We start from the raw sequence: 20399 nt of genomic DNA on the forward strand, positions 1-20399 counted from the left end.
CGAGATTCGTCTGTTTTAAAGTCACTGTAGGACTATTTTCTTCCTTGGAAATAACGCTGAGCTCTAAGAAACTTTCCAGAGTAAAGGAATATTGCGAGCTCAGGGTCTGGGTTTTTTGTTGTTGTTGTTGTTTGGTTGGGGTTTTTTTGTGGGTGTTTTTGGTTTGGGTTTGTTGTTGTTTTTTTTTTTTTTTTTTTTTCCACAGCGAGTTTCCTGGGTGAGGAGGAAGAGAAATGAGTAATAAATAGTAGGTCACATTTGTGGCAGACAATATTTAATCAGGACTGGAGAAGGAGCAGCACAGAAAGGGTCCAGTATCAATTTCGCTTTGTCCCCTGCAGTTTGTAGCTGTGAGGATGTACTTTGAAGTTAAGAGTAAGTTATTTAAACTCTGTAAGGCGCTATTGCAGGCGGATGGCATAGGTAGATAGACAGACAGATAAGTTTTGATTGATTTTTTTGTGCAGTGGAGCACTCTCCGTGACACATATTTGCTAGACGAGGGTTGGAGGGGGTCTACTTCACCAAAACCTAGTTTAGCGCTTAAAATGCTTTAATTACAATGTAGTGGGGAAAGTACGATGCAGATTTGAAGTCTAAACTTAATTATATCATCCGGATTTTTAAGTGTCTTATTCTTTATGGTCTTTGAGGCCTGCAGAGGGAATTATCTATCTATGCAAAAGGATTGCCAAAAATATTAAGGAAATTGCATAGGGATTCATACGCGGCGATCGATTTATCTCGCGTATCGATCCCGCACAATAGATTACATATACACAGTCTCTTGTTATGTTTGCTATCTGAGCTTACTTGACATTTCTGAAGTAATTTAGTTAAGAGGAAATGAGTTGTTCCCAGTAGAGAGAGCAAACGAGTGGAGTGAAGGTAGCCAGCGTGATAAATGGCTCTTTCATTTGGAGATCTCCAGAGCTCGTTTAAGGCTAATTTTCTGTATTAGCCCCCTTTGAGCTATTAATGCAATAGGCAGGGACCGTGGCCCCTCGTCTCTTAGCTGCCCCATTAGAGCGAGCATTAAGCTACCAAGGCTGAACTCTGCTGTGGTGGTGGTGGTGGCGGTGAAATAATGAAAGGTGCTTTTTAAACTCGCCTAATCTAAACTGGCAGAGGGTGGTTAATACGATTTGAAGGGGGCTGGTCAATGAACAATCAATAAACTAATAATGAGAAGGATGCGGTACATTAACAGTCTAAAAATCCAACGAGACATTAAAAAATCATCGTTAGCTCCTAGTTCCATTAAGATTTGGGTGGTGGAAGTGAGAGGGAGGGAGCCAGATAAATCATCAAGATGATAATAATCACCGAGAGCATTAATAGCAGATTTAACTCGGCTTTGAGAGCTTACCGGCTACACGTTTTGAGGCCTTTTCCCTGTGTTTCTGCTGAAATGAAGGGAAGGTTTTCCGTGTGTCAGGAATAAAAAATCGGGTCCCCTTGTCAACTGCTCGTCTGAAATTTGCTTGGCATCGTTTATGACGAAAGAAGTTGTTCTCTTGCAAAATCTTGCGCGGCCCGAGTCCCAAGTTAATTTTTTGTGACTCTGGGGCAGAGTCAGTGACCTTAAAATTGTCCTGATGTATTTATTTACTTTCAGCTGTTTCTGACGACCGTCTGCACGCGCACATCTGATTTAGCACGAAAGGGCGTTTTGACCCCAACACCTTCATTCATTGTCTCCTTGCAGACACGCTCATATTGTTTTAAAGAAACATATGAAAGGAGATGTGTTAATATTTTTAAAAATTCTTAATAATACAGCATAAGATTCCTCCCCACCCCTTCTTGAAGTATTCGGATAAATGATTAACGGAAAACCACTCTGGCCTCAGCTTTTCAGGTAATAAATCTGGGAATCGGAGATGTTGCTTTGCTGCCACTCAGTTTCGTGCTTTTTCCTGGATTACCCATTGAACCTTATGATCCCCTTTAATTGAATGCAAAACAATTTCAAGGGAATACGCCTCACTTGGAAATTTAGTCCCAGCTTTCAGGGTTAAGGGAGAGGTGGAGGAGAGGGAGGGGGAAGAGGAGGAGACGAGAGGGACGGGAAAGAAGGGAACGTGAACACGCACTTTCTGTATTTATTTATTAAAATTAAAATAAGAACGGGGTCTCTGAGTGGCAATGGGTTGACGTTGTCCCTGGACTTTCTAGGTTTGGTTACCAAGTCAGACCAAATCAGAAGTTACGACAAAGTCCTGGTGTTATAATTGATAAAGAACTTTTTACTTATTTCAACCCCACCAGGCAGATAAAGAGATTTGAAGGCAGTTTGACAGCTGATTAGTAATCAGTTTGTCTGTGACTTTTGTTAGTAGGAAATACTTATTCTCATTCATTGTTTGATTGACTGATCAACTATCATATTACTTTCCAGGGCTATTGCAACGATATCCATAGCATAGAGCCTCGCTATTCAGCGATTTTCAGGACATATTTCTGTTTATTTATTTTTAGCGTGGCTGAAATGCCCCTTTTATTTCTATTTTCTCTTATGCGTGCGCATTTGTGCGCATTTTCACGCGGTTGTGGAGAGTAACCCAACAGAGAACCACCACCACCACCACGAGAAGGGGGAGAAAAAAAAAAAACCAACCCAAACCAACCCTAAGACTTAATGTATGCACAGAAAATTGTAAACATGTAAAGAACTGAAAGCTTCACGCTGAGTTTCGCCATGCTCCATTTCCCCACCATTTCCTGCTGTCGTTTTAAAGCGATCTCACTCATCTAGAGATCCCGTTTGCAGGAGCAGTATGCTTATAATTACTAACAAATCAAGCGGCTACTGTTGCTCTCCCGGTTTATTGATAAGCTGAAGAGAAATGGAAGGGGGAGAAATGACAAAGAGGCTTGAAGTAACCACAGGAAGATAAAGAGAGAAAGAAAGAGAAAGGGGGGGAAGAACGAAAGAAAGGAAGAAGAGAAGGAAAGAAAAAAGAGAAGGAGAGAAAGAAGGAGAAAAAGGGATCGAAAAGGATAAAAGAGAGGAAAAAAGAGAGAAAGGAGAGGGGATAGAGAAAGAAAGAGAGAAAGAAGAAAGAGAGAAAGAAAAGGAAGAAATTTTGGAAGGGGGAATTATGCATTTGCGAATGCTCACATACACACAGCAAGTAGAGTTTGGGAGTGAAAGAAAATCTAATAGTTTCTGCTGGGCATAAGACGAACTAAATGGAATAAAGTTCAAGAAGAAGTGGTGGGACGCTGACTATATCTGTTTGTGTTATTCTGTACTATTTCAGCAGTTATGATAATCCCCAACCAACTGGGAAAGTTGACATGGACTAAAAATATACTGTACCACCACTCAGATTATTTACATACACGCAAGGATGTGACACATGCAGCTGCACACACGAACGTGTATATCTCTTCACCCACTAAAACCTCCACATTTTATTATCTCTGATAATGCCTGGGCTATATCTGAAAAGCTATAGCCATGATAAACACACAGATACGATATAGATAGAGATAATTCATTCCATGGCAAACACTTTTTTTGAGGCAGCATTAGGTAATTTACAGAAGATATAGAGTCTAGATAGACTACATCTCTCTGAAGCTATGAAATTGCAATAGATATGCTTACACCGCCTAGTAAGCCTCTAAAATGGGTTTAGAATTATTAGACTCCAACTGATGGGTATGTTCATAGGGTCTTTTTCGAGGAGGCAGTGGTAGAAGAAAAGCTGAGGGGCTCTCAGCGTAGCAGGGAGGGGAGCCAGCTTACTTCCCAAAAGCAATTTGCAAGGAAAAAAAAGTACTGAGCAGGTGAAAATCCATATTTCAAAGGTTAACTAATGTAATGAGTGCTCCAAAAGGCCAAAGTGAGTGGGGCGAGGTACATTTGAGCATTGAACGGGTCCCTCTCTCTTTAGTGAGTTTGGACTAAGATCAGATGTTCGTGGAATTGCTGCCTCTTGTTTAATTTCTCAGTTCACTGGACAGTGACCTGATAAACTGGTCACTAAATATAGCCACTGTAAAGGTGTACTCGAACCACTGAGCCCGTGTGTTTGTCCAAAGGAAAAAAAAAAAAATGCCAGTCATGAAAATCTGTCTGGTGGCACTGCTCTAATATAACTCTTTTTTTTTCCTACCCCACTTTTTTCCTGATACTTCACTAGAATGACGTTGCAGAACACAGCACATGAAATAAGTGATACATCTATGTGTAATGAGAAGAGAGAGGATTCTTTCTATTTTTTTTTTTTCGTCTGCTAGTACTACCTCTGATACCCTAAACGAGTCTTTTCCTATAGAATCAATGGAAAAAAAAAAAAATCCTATTAATAGCAACGAAAGCAGGAGCGGGCCTCTAACTCTTTTATAACTGTTTCTTTGCCGTTTTCAAACTATTTGAAATCGCCTTTATGAGCTGCATAAAGTGCCTAACTAAAAATAATAGAGAAACAGGAATCCATTTCACTTTCTTATTCCCTGAAGTAAAGCCACTCAAAATAATTTGTTTATACTGGAGACTATATACAAGGCATACGAAGCAATATGTATATCTAAAATCGACATGCCTTTTGGTTTTTAGCTGTTACAGAGCTTTTATTGTGGGGGTCTGGTCTGGCAGTAGGAAATGATCTGTAATAAAAACAGTGAAACACGGTTGTGTCTATTCCATACACTGAGGTTATAAAATTGGCAATTGCCCAGTAGTTAGCACTTGGTAATATATTAGGATACCCGATCTTATTGTTTAGCAGCTCCAGACGACTTAAATATCCCCTCAACTCTAATGGTTTGATTCTCCAGATATGTTGCAAATAAACAGGGGGTTTTTATGACTTAACTGACATGTATTATAACTACCTAAATAGCTGGCATATGTGCAGGGTAGAACCCTATTATTTGCCGAATTGGTTTTGCAATTGATTGAGTGGAAAGGGGAGACTGTGAAGCAGTATCTGCTCGACGAGGGTGTGTAATCAATTAGTCTTCTCCTCTGAAACATGCCCGCTGGACTGCTAGGACTTTACCACCAGCAAACCTCTCGATTTCGGGGTATATTTTCTATAAGGAAAGGCGTATTGCCGCGATTCCGAGAGGAAGCAGCAGTAGCAGCTGTCAGCTCTTATTAACTCCTGCATAAAACATACCATAAGTACGGTTTGTTATCAATTACTTGCAGAAATGAAACAACTGGGAAAATGCAGCGAGACTCCCTATAAATTAAAGTGATTGGTTGATTGATTAGAGCACCTGCTGTAAATCATAACAGTTACACACAATTATGAGGGAGAGATTTGAGTTCGTTTGTAAACAAAATTCAGGTCACGGGGGAATGGCTCTCATTTCCAGTTTGCCATTTTCGGTTTGTTTTGTTTATTTCTGAGTGTATCTGGTTGCTATTATAGAAATTTGTTCTTTATAATCCCCTTGGTTACTCTTAAAACAACCTCACTAGTTTCTCAGAGAAAAGAATTATATTCGTGGACAGAATAACACGGTTTTATGCTGTTTAGTTTGGCTTTATTGTTTTGGTTTTATTTTTTTTCCCCATAACTACCTTTGAATATGTGTTACAGTAACTAGATCAGCTTTATTTAGGGACTGGAGAGTTCCTACTACTTCACAGACAGCACAATATGATCAAGGTGGTGAACACCATGGTTAGACCAGATTTTTTTTTTCCTCCTAGTGTTCATTTTTCTGAAGGAAAAGACTCATTTCATTTCATAAACCAGACTTAATAAAAACACAAAGCAATAACAGAGCTGTCTTCTGGTTGCTGTATCCTCCAGCCTTGATCCTTATTTAAGACAGCAACTCCCTTCATCTAGTGAATTTATTCCTGGCTCAGTTTAGCAGTAATGGAAACATTAGCAAAAAAAGTAAATTGTCCTTTTTTTTTTTTTTTTTTTTTTTCCCCTCCAGAAAGGCGCTGTCCGTTGTACAAAAGGCATCGGGGGGCTCTGGGTGAGACACAGGCTCAAACCCGAAAGTTGCCAGGTGCTTGCCAATATGTATTTTCTTTCCCAATGATCAAACCCTGCATAGAGGCTGTACTGCACCACCTTTCTCTCCATCCATCATTCATGGAGCAGTTTCTTAAGAGGTTGGGGGAGCAGCACCCTTTAGGTTGCTGGAGATAGCCAGAGATTCAAAATTCCCTTTCATTTTGCTGTTCTGTGCATGTCAGAGAGACTGTGGTTATCCTGTGATCCTTCGTGGCGTGATGGTTTCTCTCTCCCCTCTTCCCCTCCTCTTTCTCCAGTTCCGGTTCCTCCAAAATCTGTGACTTCTTTGATGATGAATAAAGATGGCTTCCTGGGTGGAATTTCAGTCAATACCGGAGAGGTGTTTTGCTCTGTACCTGGCCGCTTGTCTTTGCTTAGTTCAACTTCAAAGTATAAAGTAACTGTGGGAGAAGTTCAAAGACGTCTTTCTCCTCCAGAGTGTCTGAATGCGTCCCTCCTAGGAGGAGTACTTAGAAGGTAAGAGACTGGAGTGAGTGTGTGAACACGCCCATGTGTAGGCATCCATCCATGCACCAGAGATATTTCATCAACGGTAAAGATGATTGCAAATATATATTGGCCTTATTGTCACAGCGTATGTGTGTCATGTTCAGGGTAAGGTGAAAATATGTTGTGTTTAGACATTGAGACGAACATATGGAGACTAGAGAAAGGTTTGGCCCTCTACATTTTCTATCAAAGCATCTCAAAATGAAAGAACTGAGACAAGAAGTTCATGCACACACCTTCTATCTTTTCTTCTCCTTCTCCTCCCCCTTCTTTCTCAGCAAGTGGATGAAATAAAATGCCATGATGGGCATATTGCAGTTAGATGTTCCAGAATGAGCTGGATGTATTTCAGGAACTGAAGTATTTCTAGGGATTTCCTAGAGAAATCTATAAAGTCCCTTGATAAGGCAATTAACATGGTGCCACACAAGACATTATTGAAATTGGCAGGGGATTAATAGGCAACCTGTAAGATAGGTAAGTACCTGACTACAGAAAAGCCATCAACAGATAGCTTTGAAGGTCAGAAACTTAACCCTTCATCTAGAGAAGGTTGCCAAAGGAATTACTCACAGTTGGTCTTGAGGCCTTTGTTGTTTAACGTTTGTGCAAAGCACCCGCTAATGTCCTGGTGGATTTTGCTGAAGACCTCAAAATTATTGGCATTATTGGCACTGAGGAAAATGAGGAGCAAGGAATAACCTGAAGGCCTGGTTGCCAGTCCATCATATCAGGTGGGATATGTGCATTTAGGTACCAGCAAGGAGAATTTAAGCTCTGAGGTCATCAGCTGGAAAGACTAACAGGAGAAAGGCCTTTATCTTCTTAACAGTGACTGAAGGACTGCGAATTGTCACTGTGAGAAAGGTGAGCTAAAGCTCTATCTCTGGTCAGAACAGGAAAGAAGTCATGATACGTTATGAGGTACCAGTTCTCTCGAGCCAGTGGAAAGCTGAGAAGGGATAAGACTTCATTTTCTATGTGTGAGGAATATGCCAGTCTGGAAGATATAACATAACTTCAGGACAGAAACAAATTCAATGAATTTGGCCCTGAATAAATTTCAGATCATGTTTAAAAGTTGCTGATCTTAGAGGAGGAAATATTTGCCAAGTCCTGTAGCAAGGCTGACTCTAAGGTGTATTAAAATTAAGTTGTTTTTTGAATATCTCTTTTTTTCAAAAAAAAAAAAAATCCTTGATGGCAGGAGCTCTAGCTCCGTGTCTAGAGAGGAGGAGGAAAGCCCTGCTGCATGCAGTCAGTTACCCAAAAATACATGTGAGAATTAGGGTCTCCTAAAATAGATACTGTTCCACGTGAATGTCTGTAATCAATGTTTAGCTGTGATCCTTGCCAGTGAGAGCAGCAGAGATTTTTACTTACAGATGCTAACCTGCCTGCTCATTCTGTACAACTACAAATGGAACAGCAGAACATCTGAGAGACACACTGTAGAAAATATAATTATCAAGGTAAAGAAACATCGTTATTGAACTTCAGTGGATTTCTGGAGATGGCCCAAGCCATAATCATTGGCTGCTGCTGACTTCAGTTCCTATCTTGAATCTAAATTTTAGACAAGCTTTTGGTTCATAGCAGATGAGATATCACTCTCTTGCAATTCTGCCATCCAGCCTTATTTACTTTGATATAAAATAGTGGGAAGCCAGTCTGGCTACTCTGTCGTTTCTGACTTCCTTTCGCTAAGTCTGACTGATAATTCTTAAATAAATTTTAAGTAAGAACTACGAGATATTTGGGACGGACTCGGATCTTAGGTGCCAAAACTCTCCCTCATTTCGCAGGTGGCAAGATTTCATCCCTGGGGCTTTACATATGTATAGGCGTCCGAACAATAGCTCTGCGTTTCCCACCTATAGCTCGCTCATCCTTTTATTGCCCTTATCAGTAACCTCCGACAGATATTCAAATTTTCCTTCAGGCACTCAGTTCCCTCTGTATAACGCACCCAGCCTTCAGGTGAGCTCTTCCTCTGTAGCATCGGCTTTCCGCACACACACAAGTTCGAAAGGGTTTCTGAAGTTTCATAAATATTTTCCTCCTTTTCTACTCCTTTTCTATTCATCCACAGGAACACACATTCTCCCTTAGAGCCTTTCAAATTCGACACCCCCCCCACACACACACCTTGTTTTTCTTTCCATTCTGGCTCTTTCCTGAAATAACTGAGGATTTGATTCCCCTCCTCTACCTTCCTGCCCATCTCACTCCATCCTAATATGAGTTAGTGTCATACAGTAGGAACCCATTTGCTCTCTACATCAGAACCTTGTCCATTAATTATCGCTATCTGGCCTTATTTGATTTCCCTGGATAAAATAGGGAGAAAAGTGGGTTCATCCCCGCTCCGACCCCTGGGAGAAATTAAGCAAATCTTAGTAAACCCGAGCAGAAATCAACACACCCGAAGTCCTTAACGTCGAGTGAAAAACCCTCCCCAGGCTCCACTGACTGCACAGACTAAACGTTTCTTCCAGGAACACTGCGGGGTTAATCACGATGTTAATTTCTTTGCAATTCTAGAGCCAAATCGAAAAACGGGGGGAGATCTTTGCGAGAAAGGCTAGAAAAAATCGGTTTGAATTTACCAGCCGGCAGGCGTAAGGCCGCAAATGTCACTTTACTCACCTCCCTGGTGGAAGGTAAGCTGAGAGTCGCAGATCCCTTCACACCTCTGCCTGCTCTGAACTCGTGTCTGACATTTTATGAATCAAAAAAACCCACAAACCAAACAACTTACCCAGAAAAAAAAAAAAAAACAACCTAGAAAATTTCGAGATCAGGTGGGAAAACCTTGCAGAGGTGAAATTCAGGGCGGGTTAGGATGAACGCTGGCACGGTTAGGATCCCATACATATGTGCGCGTATCTATGTGTGTGTATCTATGTGTGTGTTTATATGTATGTACACGTGTGTGGTTCTCCCGGGCAGTCCCATTCCTCCTTGCTATGAATTTCCAGCCTGTGCTCTCCCACTCCACGTCTGCTCCATCCTGCCGCTAATTCGCTCCTTTCGAGCTTATTTATGGCCACTATAGGACGCTCGATGAGGAAAATAATAATAATAACAATAACAATAATAATAACAATAATAATAATAATAGTTATTATTATTATTATTATTAAAACAGAGCAATTTAAGAGTGACATAGCGAGGTTTACCTTAAGGTGGTTAGAACTGAACAAAGAGACAAGCTATTCCTGAGGAAGGAGAGAGGGGAGACTGAAGTTTCCCCTCACTGCAAGTGAACTGATGTCATTTTGGTGTTCCGCGTGGTTTTTTTTGATTTATTGTTACTGTATTGAAAAGTAAAATTTAGAGCCATTAGTATGTTTAGGATATGTGCGTGTTTATGCTAAGAGAAGTTGGATCTTCTCCAAAAAACATAACCAGAATAGTATGGATGGAATTATGAATTATATGTATCTGCATTACACATACACACCGAGAGGCGTATAAATAATCCACTTATCTTCCCTGCATATAAGCATGCATAAATATTTGTGCTAGATATTAACTTTTCTACTCTTTTTGATTGAGTTGTGTGAGAGATAAGACCTCACCACATGCAGAGCTGAAGGCAGGCTCGCAAAAAAAAAAAAAAAAAGGCTGATAAAAACGAGCTCCTCCTGGCACCCGCGTGTAGGTTATGCCGAGTATGCAAAGCACAGCGTAGGTTAGGGATATAGGGTCGTGCTATAGGAGACGTGAAGCCTCTCGGGTGTCACAACTGCCCTTTAATACCGGACTTAGTGCAGCTTCACCGCCGCTGCGCGTGTGAAAACCGGCGCATCCTACTCACAGCAAAACCAGCCCTTCCCCGAAGCTGTCTTGAGGTTCAAAAGCCTGTGCGGTTTTATTAGTGATGCTAAAATCTGTGTCAAGTGTGTAGTAAGGTGTGCCTTACTCTCCTCTCCCCTGATTATCTTACAAATCAACAGTTTACCTTGAGGGAGCTCCCTCCTTTTGGAAGAAGCCGCACCTGCTTGAGATTTATCTTTTTTTTTCCTGCCACCAGCCAGGCTTTAACGCTGCTGCTATTGTATCGCCCAGAGCAGAAACGCTCCGGCCAGTCCCGGCCCGGGATTACCCGAGCGGCGCCCGGGGGGAGACCCTGCCCAGCTCGCGGTGATGGCGGCGGGGACTCCCCGGGGCCCCACCGGGCGCCCTCGCTTTCATTAAGCCATTTGGTGATTAGCGAGAAAGCCTTAGAAAGCAGAAGATGACGTTGGAAAGCAATTCTTGATGGTTTAAAAATACGGTGGTCCTGCACTTATTAGACGTATCTGTTTTGCGTGTTGGAAATCTTCCTCCCGGTCCCTCAGGCAGCGCTTTAAAGGGTTTAATGCTTTATTCTAGAGGGGCTGAGCTATAATCTGGTGGAATCCCCCTAGAGTCTGAGGGGTTTGGTTCCCCCCCCCCCCCCCGCCTCTTTCCCTCCTCTCTGCAGCTACTGTCTTCTTGTAGCATGAAGTACATCAGTAGGAGTTGGATGACATGAACCTCTGGAGGCAAGAAACCTGAAACCAGGCAGGCAGGAAAAGTGACAATTAGAATTAGAGTTAGAATAATTATTATTTATTGTTTTATTATTTTTTTCCACATAAAAGGTTGTCATTAGTTGCTACCCTTCCACCTGGCAGAGAGGAGTTCCTGTTGCACAGTGATCAGTTAAGAAAGCAGATTAATAATTTGCATCGGATGAAATGTGGTTAACTCCATCATTTTACAGACGTGGCGTTAATTGCGATAATGATGCGAGTTCTCTGTGTGTGTTTATAAGCGAGGGTGTATATAATGTTCAACAGAGAGCTGACATTAACGTTACGTCCACATCTGTAAAATTTTGGACAACTTTCTGGTGTATTGAAACAGGAATAGTTTCTCTGCTGTAAGGGAAGTTCGGATCCTTCTGTCTTTCGGGATTTAACTGGTTTCCCCCGGCTTTTTTTTTTTTTTTTTTTTTCCGCCCTGTTCATTTGAAAGTGTACGCATGTGTGTGTATATATTTATGTGTGTTACGTGTTTGTATGTGTGTGTACTTTCCCCACAGCTCTGCACAACTAGTTGCGTTGCCTTAGCTCTGTAGCTGGAACAGACCTCACCAGCTGAAAATCTGTCCCATCAAGTTACTTCTGCCCCTAAAAAAAGGGCTTGTGGAGGGAAAACACACAACTAGAGCCTGTCCCTGAGGTTCAGGGGGTGTTACAAGGCTTCTAAACACGGCCCGAAGGAGCCGGTCCCTCCCGGAGGAAGCGGGGGGCAGGAGTCTCGGCAGGTGGGAGCCAGCCAAGCCCGGGGCCGGCGGTGCCCGGAGGTGTTAATGCCCTTCTCCTTCCCCTCAGGTGAGGCCGTTCATTTAGCTCGGGATTTCGGGTACATCTGCGAAACGGAGTTCCCAGCCAAAGCTGTTTCGGAGTACCTGAACAGACAGCACACGGACCCCAGCGACCTCCATTCCAGGAAAAACATGCTGCTTGCTACAAAGTGAGTGCCAAATTGACTATTCCCTGCTTCCGCCCTCCCCCGAGAAAATCCTCCCCCTCCTTAAACCCGGCCCCTGAGCTCATTTTGAAACCAGACAGAGTTTCCAGGCTCAAAATTATACCGGCCTCGCGGGTGCAGGGAGGTAGGATGCTTATGGCCCTATGGGCAGGGTGGACCCTATAACCTCTACAGTGGGGTTTCTGCCAACATACGCTGTCCCTATAGAGGATATAGGTCCCCTAGCTAATGTCCCTCGTTTGCAAGCCACTCTTAGTTCAAAAATCTTTATGGAAAGAGGACCAAAAATCTATGTTTTGCTTCCACAGCATGTCTGTCTGTCCCTCCTGCTGCTCACACACCCCTGTTTGTCTGCTATCAAATTATAATGCCTTTCTCATATGATTTATTAAAAAAAGAAAAAAAAAAAGAATAAAACTCCACTACTACGTACTCTTAATGATCCTGGGTTTGGTCCCCGCCATCCATCTCTCTCCCATGGGACTTTGTGGATGTGCTGTTTCGGATGATTTATACTTGACTGTGTCTCTCAGGCTACTAACTGGGTGCTTCATAGCTTGTTGGGGTCCTTGGCGGTGGGTGCTGTGTGTCTTCATACTCTCTCTGTCTATATGGCAAAAAAAGGGGGAAAAAAATAAAAAAAGAAAGAAAAAGGGAAAAAAAATACCAGCCCAAACAGCTCTCATTTATTTCATGCTCTGGGACGTGGCTTGCCTCCAATGACAGTGTAATTTAAAGAAATATATGGAGGGTTGAAAAATCATTTGCTCAAATTTGTCCAGATGTTTTTTAGACGTGATTGGAATTTGATTGCCCTTTTCCGCAGGGTCAGAAGATATTAATGTCCCAGAACTTTAATTGCTCGCAGACTCCGCTTTGCTCTTTGAAGATGTAAAATGTTGGACTCATTACTGTTTGTTCTCCAAACTCAAAGTTTCCTCTCTTGCACTTTCTTAATGGATAATACACATAGAAGTAGACCTTTATCTTTCCCCACCCTCTGACACCTTTAACCCACTGGGAATTTCAGAGAATTTCAGAGGATGAGAGCTGAATGCCTTTTTTAATGGATATTTTTTTTTTTTTTTTAATTCTGGCCTTTTTTTCTCTAGTCCCTGAGTAGGCATCTGTCTCAAAGAAACCATTCCTTTGGGAACCTCACCAGCCCCCAGGGTTTCTACATTGCCCAGGCACCTGTTGACTCTCTAGTCAAGGCTTTTTGGACCACAGCAATGCAAAAGAAATTAATTGAAATTAATTATAAAAAATCAAATCAGATTTTTCAAAGGCATGGGCAAACAAACAAGAGCCAAATGTCAACTCTGATGAGCTGAGATGCCACCTCCCAGAATAAAATAGAAAATGCTAGCTTTGCTCCTCATGCAATGAATAAGCCAGCATGGAGTCTCAAAGTCCGGATCTTTCTTGACAAGGCGGGCCAGCCTGAGCAGTCTCAGAGGAGGCTCTATTTTGGCCCTTCCCTGCACCATGTCTCTGTGCCACCCAGTAACTTTCAGTGTGTGGTCGTGCCTTCCTTCAGGAACAGCATTAGTGGGAGCTGCCTTCAGCCAGGGTCAGGCCTCCAGGAAGATGGGTGGTTGGCAGACCCATGGCACATCTGCCTTTCGACTTGGTTATTTCTAAAGCCACCAAGCAGGCTGGGTTTTCACCATGCTTCAAAAGCATCCTTGTGATTCCTGGAGAGATTTCTATCTCCAGACCCAGTGTTATCCTGCAATTGCAGAAATCTCTCTTCTGAAGATCATCATTCTGAGGGTGGTGAGGCACTGGAACAGATTGCCCAGAGAAGTTGTGCATGCCCCATACCTGGAAGTGTTCAAGGTCAGGTTGGATGACGCTTTGAGCAGCGTGATGTAGTGGAAGGTGTCCCTGCCCATGGCAGGGAGGTTGGAACTAGATGATTAAGATCTCTTCCAACCCAGACCATTCTATGATTCTTTGATTCTATCCTGAGCAGGGAGATATTGGCTCACCATGGCTGGTTCCCAAGCATTGTTGGGGGAAAGAAAGGTGACAAAAGATCCTATTATGGGTCTTGGAATTAGCTTTGGCCTAAACCTGCCCCTTCCTTTAACCTTGGTTGTCTCAGGGAAGTGTGAGATGAGCCTAACCATCGTCTTTCTTTCTCTTCCTCTCTTTGCCTTTCTCTCTTCCGTGCAGGCAACTTTGTAAAGAATTTACAGATCTCTTGGCCCAGGACAGGACACCCATTGGAAACAGTCGGCCCACTCCTATTTTGGAACCCGGTATTCAGAGCTGCTTGACTCACTTCAGCCTCATCACTCATGGCTTTGGGGCCCCTGCTATCTGCGCTGCCCTCACGGCCCTTCAAAACTACCTGACTGAAGCTCTCAAAGGCATGGACAAGATGTTCTTGAACAACAACACTGCTAACAGGCACACATCTGGCGAAGGACCAGGTAGTAAAACTGGAGACAAGGAAGAGAAACACAGAAAATGAGGAAGAGAGAGAGAGAGAGAGGGGAGAAAAAAAAAAAGAAAAGAAAGAAAGGCAAAGGAAAAAATCAATAAATAAAAGGAGAAAAGAGAGAGATAATCTTCTAAAACAAAACCGTCTTAATTTTAGCTTTAAAAATATTGGATTGGGCTTTGGAAGAATTCTGTTAGGTAGGACAAAATAATAATAATAATAAAAATAATTATAATAATAATAAAAGAAAGACAATAATTTAAGATCAGAGGAGCACAATGGCGCAAGACCAGTGGTTCAGAGTCTCTTGCCAGGAACATGTGAAGACAACCACCAGGATTTTTTTCCCACTTCTGTTCTTTCACATTTTTTAAATAATGATTGGGGGGGAGGGAGGTGAATATAATAATAATTAATAATAATAATAAAAGAAAGAAATGAATAACTTATTGGAAGAAATCCGAGAAACATTTTTGGTGTCAGTGCTTTGATTTCTTGAGCTGCACGGTCTGTCTTGCTATTCTTTTTATTTTATTTTATTTTTTCCTTTCTTTTTTTTTTTTTCCAAATGACGTCCTGTCTCCACCTTAGCTAAAATTATCTTCCAGAATGTTCCTTCCTGAGCATCCCCATCACCTCATTCCACCCCCCCACCCCCAACTCTTCCTATCTCATCTCACCACCCTGGTTCTGTCTAGACTAGGAAAGGAGGAGAGCTGAGCACACAGACCTCTCCCAAAGTCATCAACACCAGCCAGTTGGAGCTGCATTCATGGCAGCGTCTTAACGTTTGATGCCATTAGATTGGAAGGTTCAAGTTGTCGTAGCTCAATCGAATCAGCTGACTCTGGGTTTTTTTAAGAGCTTTTTTTTTTAGTTTTCCTGGTCTAGACAGACTCTCTGTTTAGATTACCAGCGTTTACAGGTGTGTATGGGCGCGTGTGTGCCTATGTGTGTGCATACGCGTATGTGCGCACATAACTTTGTAGGGGTGCGTGTGTATCCTATGTATGTTTGTGTATATATGTATATATAGGAATATATACATATATATTTAATATGTGTGTGTGGCCACACATATTCATGCATGCAAACATACCTTGGTAATTTAGTACTTGCCTTTGATGGTAAAATGCCTTTGTCTATAATGGGTTGCAAAATATTCAAAGTGAGGTCTGGTAAAATGTCAGCTCTATCTGATTTCTTAATTTTCTGAGATCTCCTCTTTTTCTCTAGGGAGTTTTTTATTCCTAACTATGCCAATGTTTCAATCCTTAATTTCCTTGAGTAGTGTGTGTGAGAGATGTCTTCCCCCATTTTTTTAAAGAACTGTTAACAACAACAAAAAATGAGTGATATGAGTATGTAATTCTTTCTCAGGAGTATGCACTATTTTATTTTCTTCTGTTTCCTAAAGCTTTGCCCGCTTGGCTTATGAGCTTCTTCAAAGAGGACTAGAGATCCCTACACAATATATCAGGTACAGAGAAAAAAAAAAATCCACAATTCTGATATTATGATACTTTTCTTTTTTTTTTTCTTTTTTTTTCTTTTTCAAATCAAAGCCAGTTGTTTCCGAATTCTGTAGGTGCACTTCTTTAAAGAAGCTCAAAGGGAATCATTTGAATGAGATCAAAAATACAAGTTGAAATCGAGGTGTAATGTTGCAAAGAAAATACGAGCTGTGTTGAATGTTACCGTGCTTGCTTGGCACGAGGGTTTGGTACCCAGGGAGGAAAGGGTTGCCATGTGAGCTGGCTCCTCGTGATGGGAGCGGGGAGGGTTTGCCAGGGAATATCCTGATTTCTGGGCTCAAATCTGAGGGAATCTGTTTCTCTTAGAAAGCTTTTTAAACCCAATGTCTTGTGACTCGCGTTAGAACAAGTTGCTGTGGTAGAGGGGGAAAAAAGACTTAACTCCAATGTTTTTCTCGGTGGTTTGGTGTGTGACAGGATGTCTTATGCTTATGATTTTGGGGGGGTGGAGAGGGAGTCTGATTTTTTTCAATTTTTTTTCTTTTCGACATACATTTCTTTGTCTTCTATGGTAAAAATGATGCTGAAGTGTAAGGGTATGAATTTCTATCTGGAGTCTATCGTGTCGGGTAATTGCATGTGTTTCTCAGTGGGGTGGGGTTTGTGCACTAACACACCTTTTCGCTTGTGTCAGAACAGTTACTGGGTGTGGGTAAATCTCCTGGAGTCACTGGCAAAACTCCAGTGGGGTCAGGCCTCCCCCCCAGGTCCCGTGTTAAAGCTGCAGGACTCAATTCCACCCACCCAAGCAGGCACATCTGAACTCAAAACAAGGGGAGGAGAGAAAAAAAGAGAAGCCTTAGACTTGTTTTAGTTTCTAGAGACCTTCCAAAGTGGACGGTGGGGGAGAAATAATTCAGCAATACTCTCCACATCCCCCAACAAGATTTTCTTCAAACAAAAAAGCAAATGAGCCTCTTGACTGTCACCCTTAGTGTCCTTAGCTACTTGAGAAACGTCTACAGCTGAGGGCCTGCTCTGCTTTTCAAATGTTCATGCAGCGAGCAAAGGTCTCGGCTCTTGTCCCCTACTTGTGAGTTGGAGACGTGTGTGGCAATAGAATCCCAGGAATCATCCAGCCCCGAGGAGTATGTACCCCTCTGGAGATGCTCCTCATTCATGTACCTTTGGTTCTTCTGGGGCAGAGTGCTGCTGAGAGAAGGGGGAAACTGAGGCAGGTAGCCTTCTTCAGGAGCTGCTGTGATGAGTTGGAGGTAGCCTTCAACCTTGGTAGGGCCCTGGCAGTGGGTTTGGTAATTGGCACACCCCTGCGGACGTCACCAGAGGAGGTAGGATCGCTGGGTGATGTAGATCTCTTGGATCCCCCACCAGTAGGTCAGAGACTCACAGATTGAAGAGCAGACCCTGGTCCTCCACAACCCACCTCTTATCAACCACCCCCAATTTCAGCAGGTCCCTGGGGAAGGACAACCCAAGCTCCAGCACAGGGCATGCCCCAGCAGTGATGGCAGGAAAAGGAAGGGGGGTGTGTGTGTGTATCTGGGGAAGAATGAATGACACCACCTGAAAGCACATCTCCCGAGGAGACTATTCTATTTACTGAAGCCAAGCACAAAGTGTCGAATGTTGCTTTGCCTGCCCTCTGCAAAAAGCCTTTGTGAAGAGCCCATGGGTCCAGGCCTCCAGCATCACTCAGCCCAGTGGGGGTCCTGGGTGTGAGGAGACCCCAAATCAGCTCTCAGTCTTCCACCTCCCCATCTGCACATGTAGGGATGTGTGAACACGCTCCCTGCCACTCCAGAGCTTCCAGCTGAAGGCTTTGGGGAGATGTTGGGAGTGGTTTCTCCTTGTCTTTGGGGAGATGTTGAGGATGCTCCTTTTAATTGCAGAAGACAATATCCCACCACCACTGTGAGTTAATGAGGAGAGGGAATCTCTTGCAGCTTCCTGGGGAAAGACCTGAACATACATGTGCACATGCACACACGTGTGTCAGGGCCTGATCCTGCTGCTGAAATCTCCCCTACACCCAGTTTTTGTCACCTGGGCCAGAACCTAAATCTTGAGAAGGTTGAGGGAAGAGTTTCAATTGACTTTGGATCTGCCCTTTGTGCCTTCTACCTAGAAGAGACAGACCACAAAAGCCAGGCAGTGCTTCACTCAGGTGAAATCACAGTGAACGTAGAATTCCCCTTGATTTTGGTGGGACTCCATTGACTTTGGTGGGACTCCCCTCATTTCTTCCCCAAAGCAGGGAGACAAAATCCATGAGGTTTCCGATTTAAATGCAAACAGGGAGAAAACATGGCATAGGAATATCTCCATCTCTGTTCTTTCCCCTAGCCTAAGTGCTGGTCCCAGGGGGAAACATCCATTCCTTGGTGGTGGTTCCTATAGGTGCTGAGGACTAAGGTCCCTCCCAAAACTAAACTCAGCCTGTCACTGGAAGACATTTTCCTGCTCCCTCTGCACTTTCCCAGCCTGACTACTTGTGCTGGTGGGGCACCTCAGACGTTTATCTGATAATTGAGTTATTAAAAGATTTGGTTTCCTCGGGATCATAAATCAATAAACAGGAGGATTAACACGGCAGCTTTGCTTTTTAACTCAAGGGAAAAGTTTGAGGAGAGACCGTGAAAAGTTTGTTTTCAAACCAAACAGGTGGGTTGCTGTAAATTTTATTTCAGTCTTAGTCTCGCTTTTTTTTTTTTTTTTTTTTTTTAAATAAATAACAATTCTCTACTTTCTGTTGGAAAGATCTTTCTTTTTCATACGCTCCCTGACTTTTTTTTTTTTTTTTTCCTTCCTGGTTGTTATTCACACAAGGTGTGAAGGAAACAAGAAGCCAATTTTATGAGAAGCCTTTTACAACCCGATGATTTCTTTAAAATCGGGTCGTGTCTTGTCCCACCTAATAGAAATTCTCTGTGAGAAGCTGTTTCAAGTCCCTTTGCATCCCAGACCAACCTCCCTTAGAATCCCCAAATTTACATTTGGGGCTGGGTGAGAGGGGGAGGATGATTTTAAGACCTTTAGCTGTGCCCAAAGGGCTTATTCCTTTCCACTGCTCATCTCTTTCTGACCGGTTTATCACGCAGACCTATTCGGCTCTGTTTTAATACGTTTCTCGGAGAATTTGGTGCTCGTTTCAGCTGCCGTTAAGCATTGCCAGATCGATCCGGCCAAACTCCCCCTCCCCTCCGGCTTCCCCGTGTGAGAGACCGTGGGCTTTTTACAAATAGTATATTTTCTTATACAAAGGGAAAAAGGAAAAGAAAATATCCCCAAACACACTGGCAAACGCCTGAACATGTCGAGAGAGACGAAACATTGTGTGCCAGAGAGAAATAAAGGGGGGAAAAGAAAAACCCAAACAAATGCAAAGCTCTGAAAAATCGAATGAGAAACTGGAAAGATGAAAGGAAAAAAAAAAAAAAATCTCCTTTTATGCCCCAAACGATCCTTTTCACCTCCTCTTCTTGAAAAATCTGACCATACAGTGAGAAATATCAGTTTATCGACTCTTCCTGAGAAGAAATGAGGAAAGGCATTCAGTATTGAGTTTGTATATATTTATTTATGCTTAATTTAACGGGAATGTGTAAATATGGCGAGCAAGTAGTTTTTGGGTTATTTATCTGTGAATCTATACCTCTGTGAATGGGTGGGGAATTTAAAAACAAAAAGTAAAAAAAAAGGAAAAAAAAAACAAACAAAAAAGAAAAAATAAAGCCAACAAAAAAAATCCCGCTTGACTAGATAGTATCCTATCTGAATCTTTTCTGTTCTTTATAGACAAGCTGTTATGGTAATGGGTAGAAATTGGTTTCTTGTCCAGTGATGACCTGATTTACATAAATAATAAGAATAAGAATAAAAAAAAAAGAGATTGTTGTGTTTTGTTGTATTTTCCTCTTCAGTTTTTTTGAATGTTGGTGCTGCTTCGATTCTGCAGACGGATTTACTTATAACGCCAAGAAGTCTTTATTTTCCCAATCTAGGCTTTGGGGAAATTCAGGACATGTCTCTATATTAAAAAAAAAAAAAAAAAAAAAAAAGAAGACAATAAATATTGCTTCTCAGAAATGTTGGTATTTTATTTCTGTCTGACTCAAAAGTGTCATATTTTTACCACTCTTACCTCTTAATTCTAAGCAGACCTATAATAAACCTCATGTCATGTTAACGTGAGCTTTCGTTTCATTTTGCTTTTACCAGCTGAATTAGAACTAAACCTTCTGTTTCTTTTTCTTTCTAAAGTACTAGCCATTAAAACAAAATGTTTTGTAAACTTTCAATATCAGGAAAAGGTTTGTTTGTTTTTCTTTTTTTTTTTTTCTCCCACTGCTGTGTTACTGTTACTGTACGTTTCACTTATGTATACATGGATGTGAGTGTGTATATGTGTATATATATATA

At 42.1% G+C, this 20399-nt stretch overlaps 1 protein-coding gene across 5 annotated transcripts in view; it reads left to right on the forward strand.

Annotated features, from left to right (window-relative positions):
* The window catches only part of TFAP2B (transcription factor AP-2 beta), a 28245-nt gene extending 12303 nt beyond the window's left edge, over positions 1-15942 (forward strand). For 2 of the 5 annotated variants that reach the window (XM_086623937.1, XM_086623945.1), the window contains 6 exons: positions 5914-5988; positions 6254-6473; positions 9051-9169; positions 11873-12014; positions 14214-14473; positions 15902-15942. In XM_086623937.1, coding sequence (XP_086480063.1) covers positions 5914-5988; positions 6254-6473; positions 9051-9169; positions 11873-12014; positions 14214-14473; positions 15902-15942 — 857 coding nt within the window. Of the gene's footprint in view, positions 1-5913; positions 5989-6248; positions 6474-9050; positions 9170-11872; positions 12015-14213; positions 14515-15901 lie in introns of those variants that run through there. The other 3 variants (XM_086623955.1, XM_086623971.1, XM_086623963.1) reach the window with 2 other exon arrangements.
* Positions 15943-20399: the final 4457 nt, after the last annotated feature.

This window comes from Tauraco erythrolophus, chromosome 2, assembly GCF_009769465.1.
Source record: "Tauraco erythrolophus isolate bTauEry1 chromosome 2, bTauEry1.pri, whole genome shotgun sequence".
NCBI classification, from domain to species: Eukaryota; Metazoa; Chordata; class Aves; order Musophagiformes; family Musophagidae; genus Tauraco; species Tauraco erythrolophus.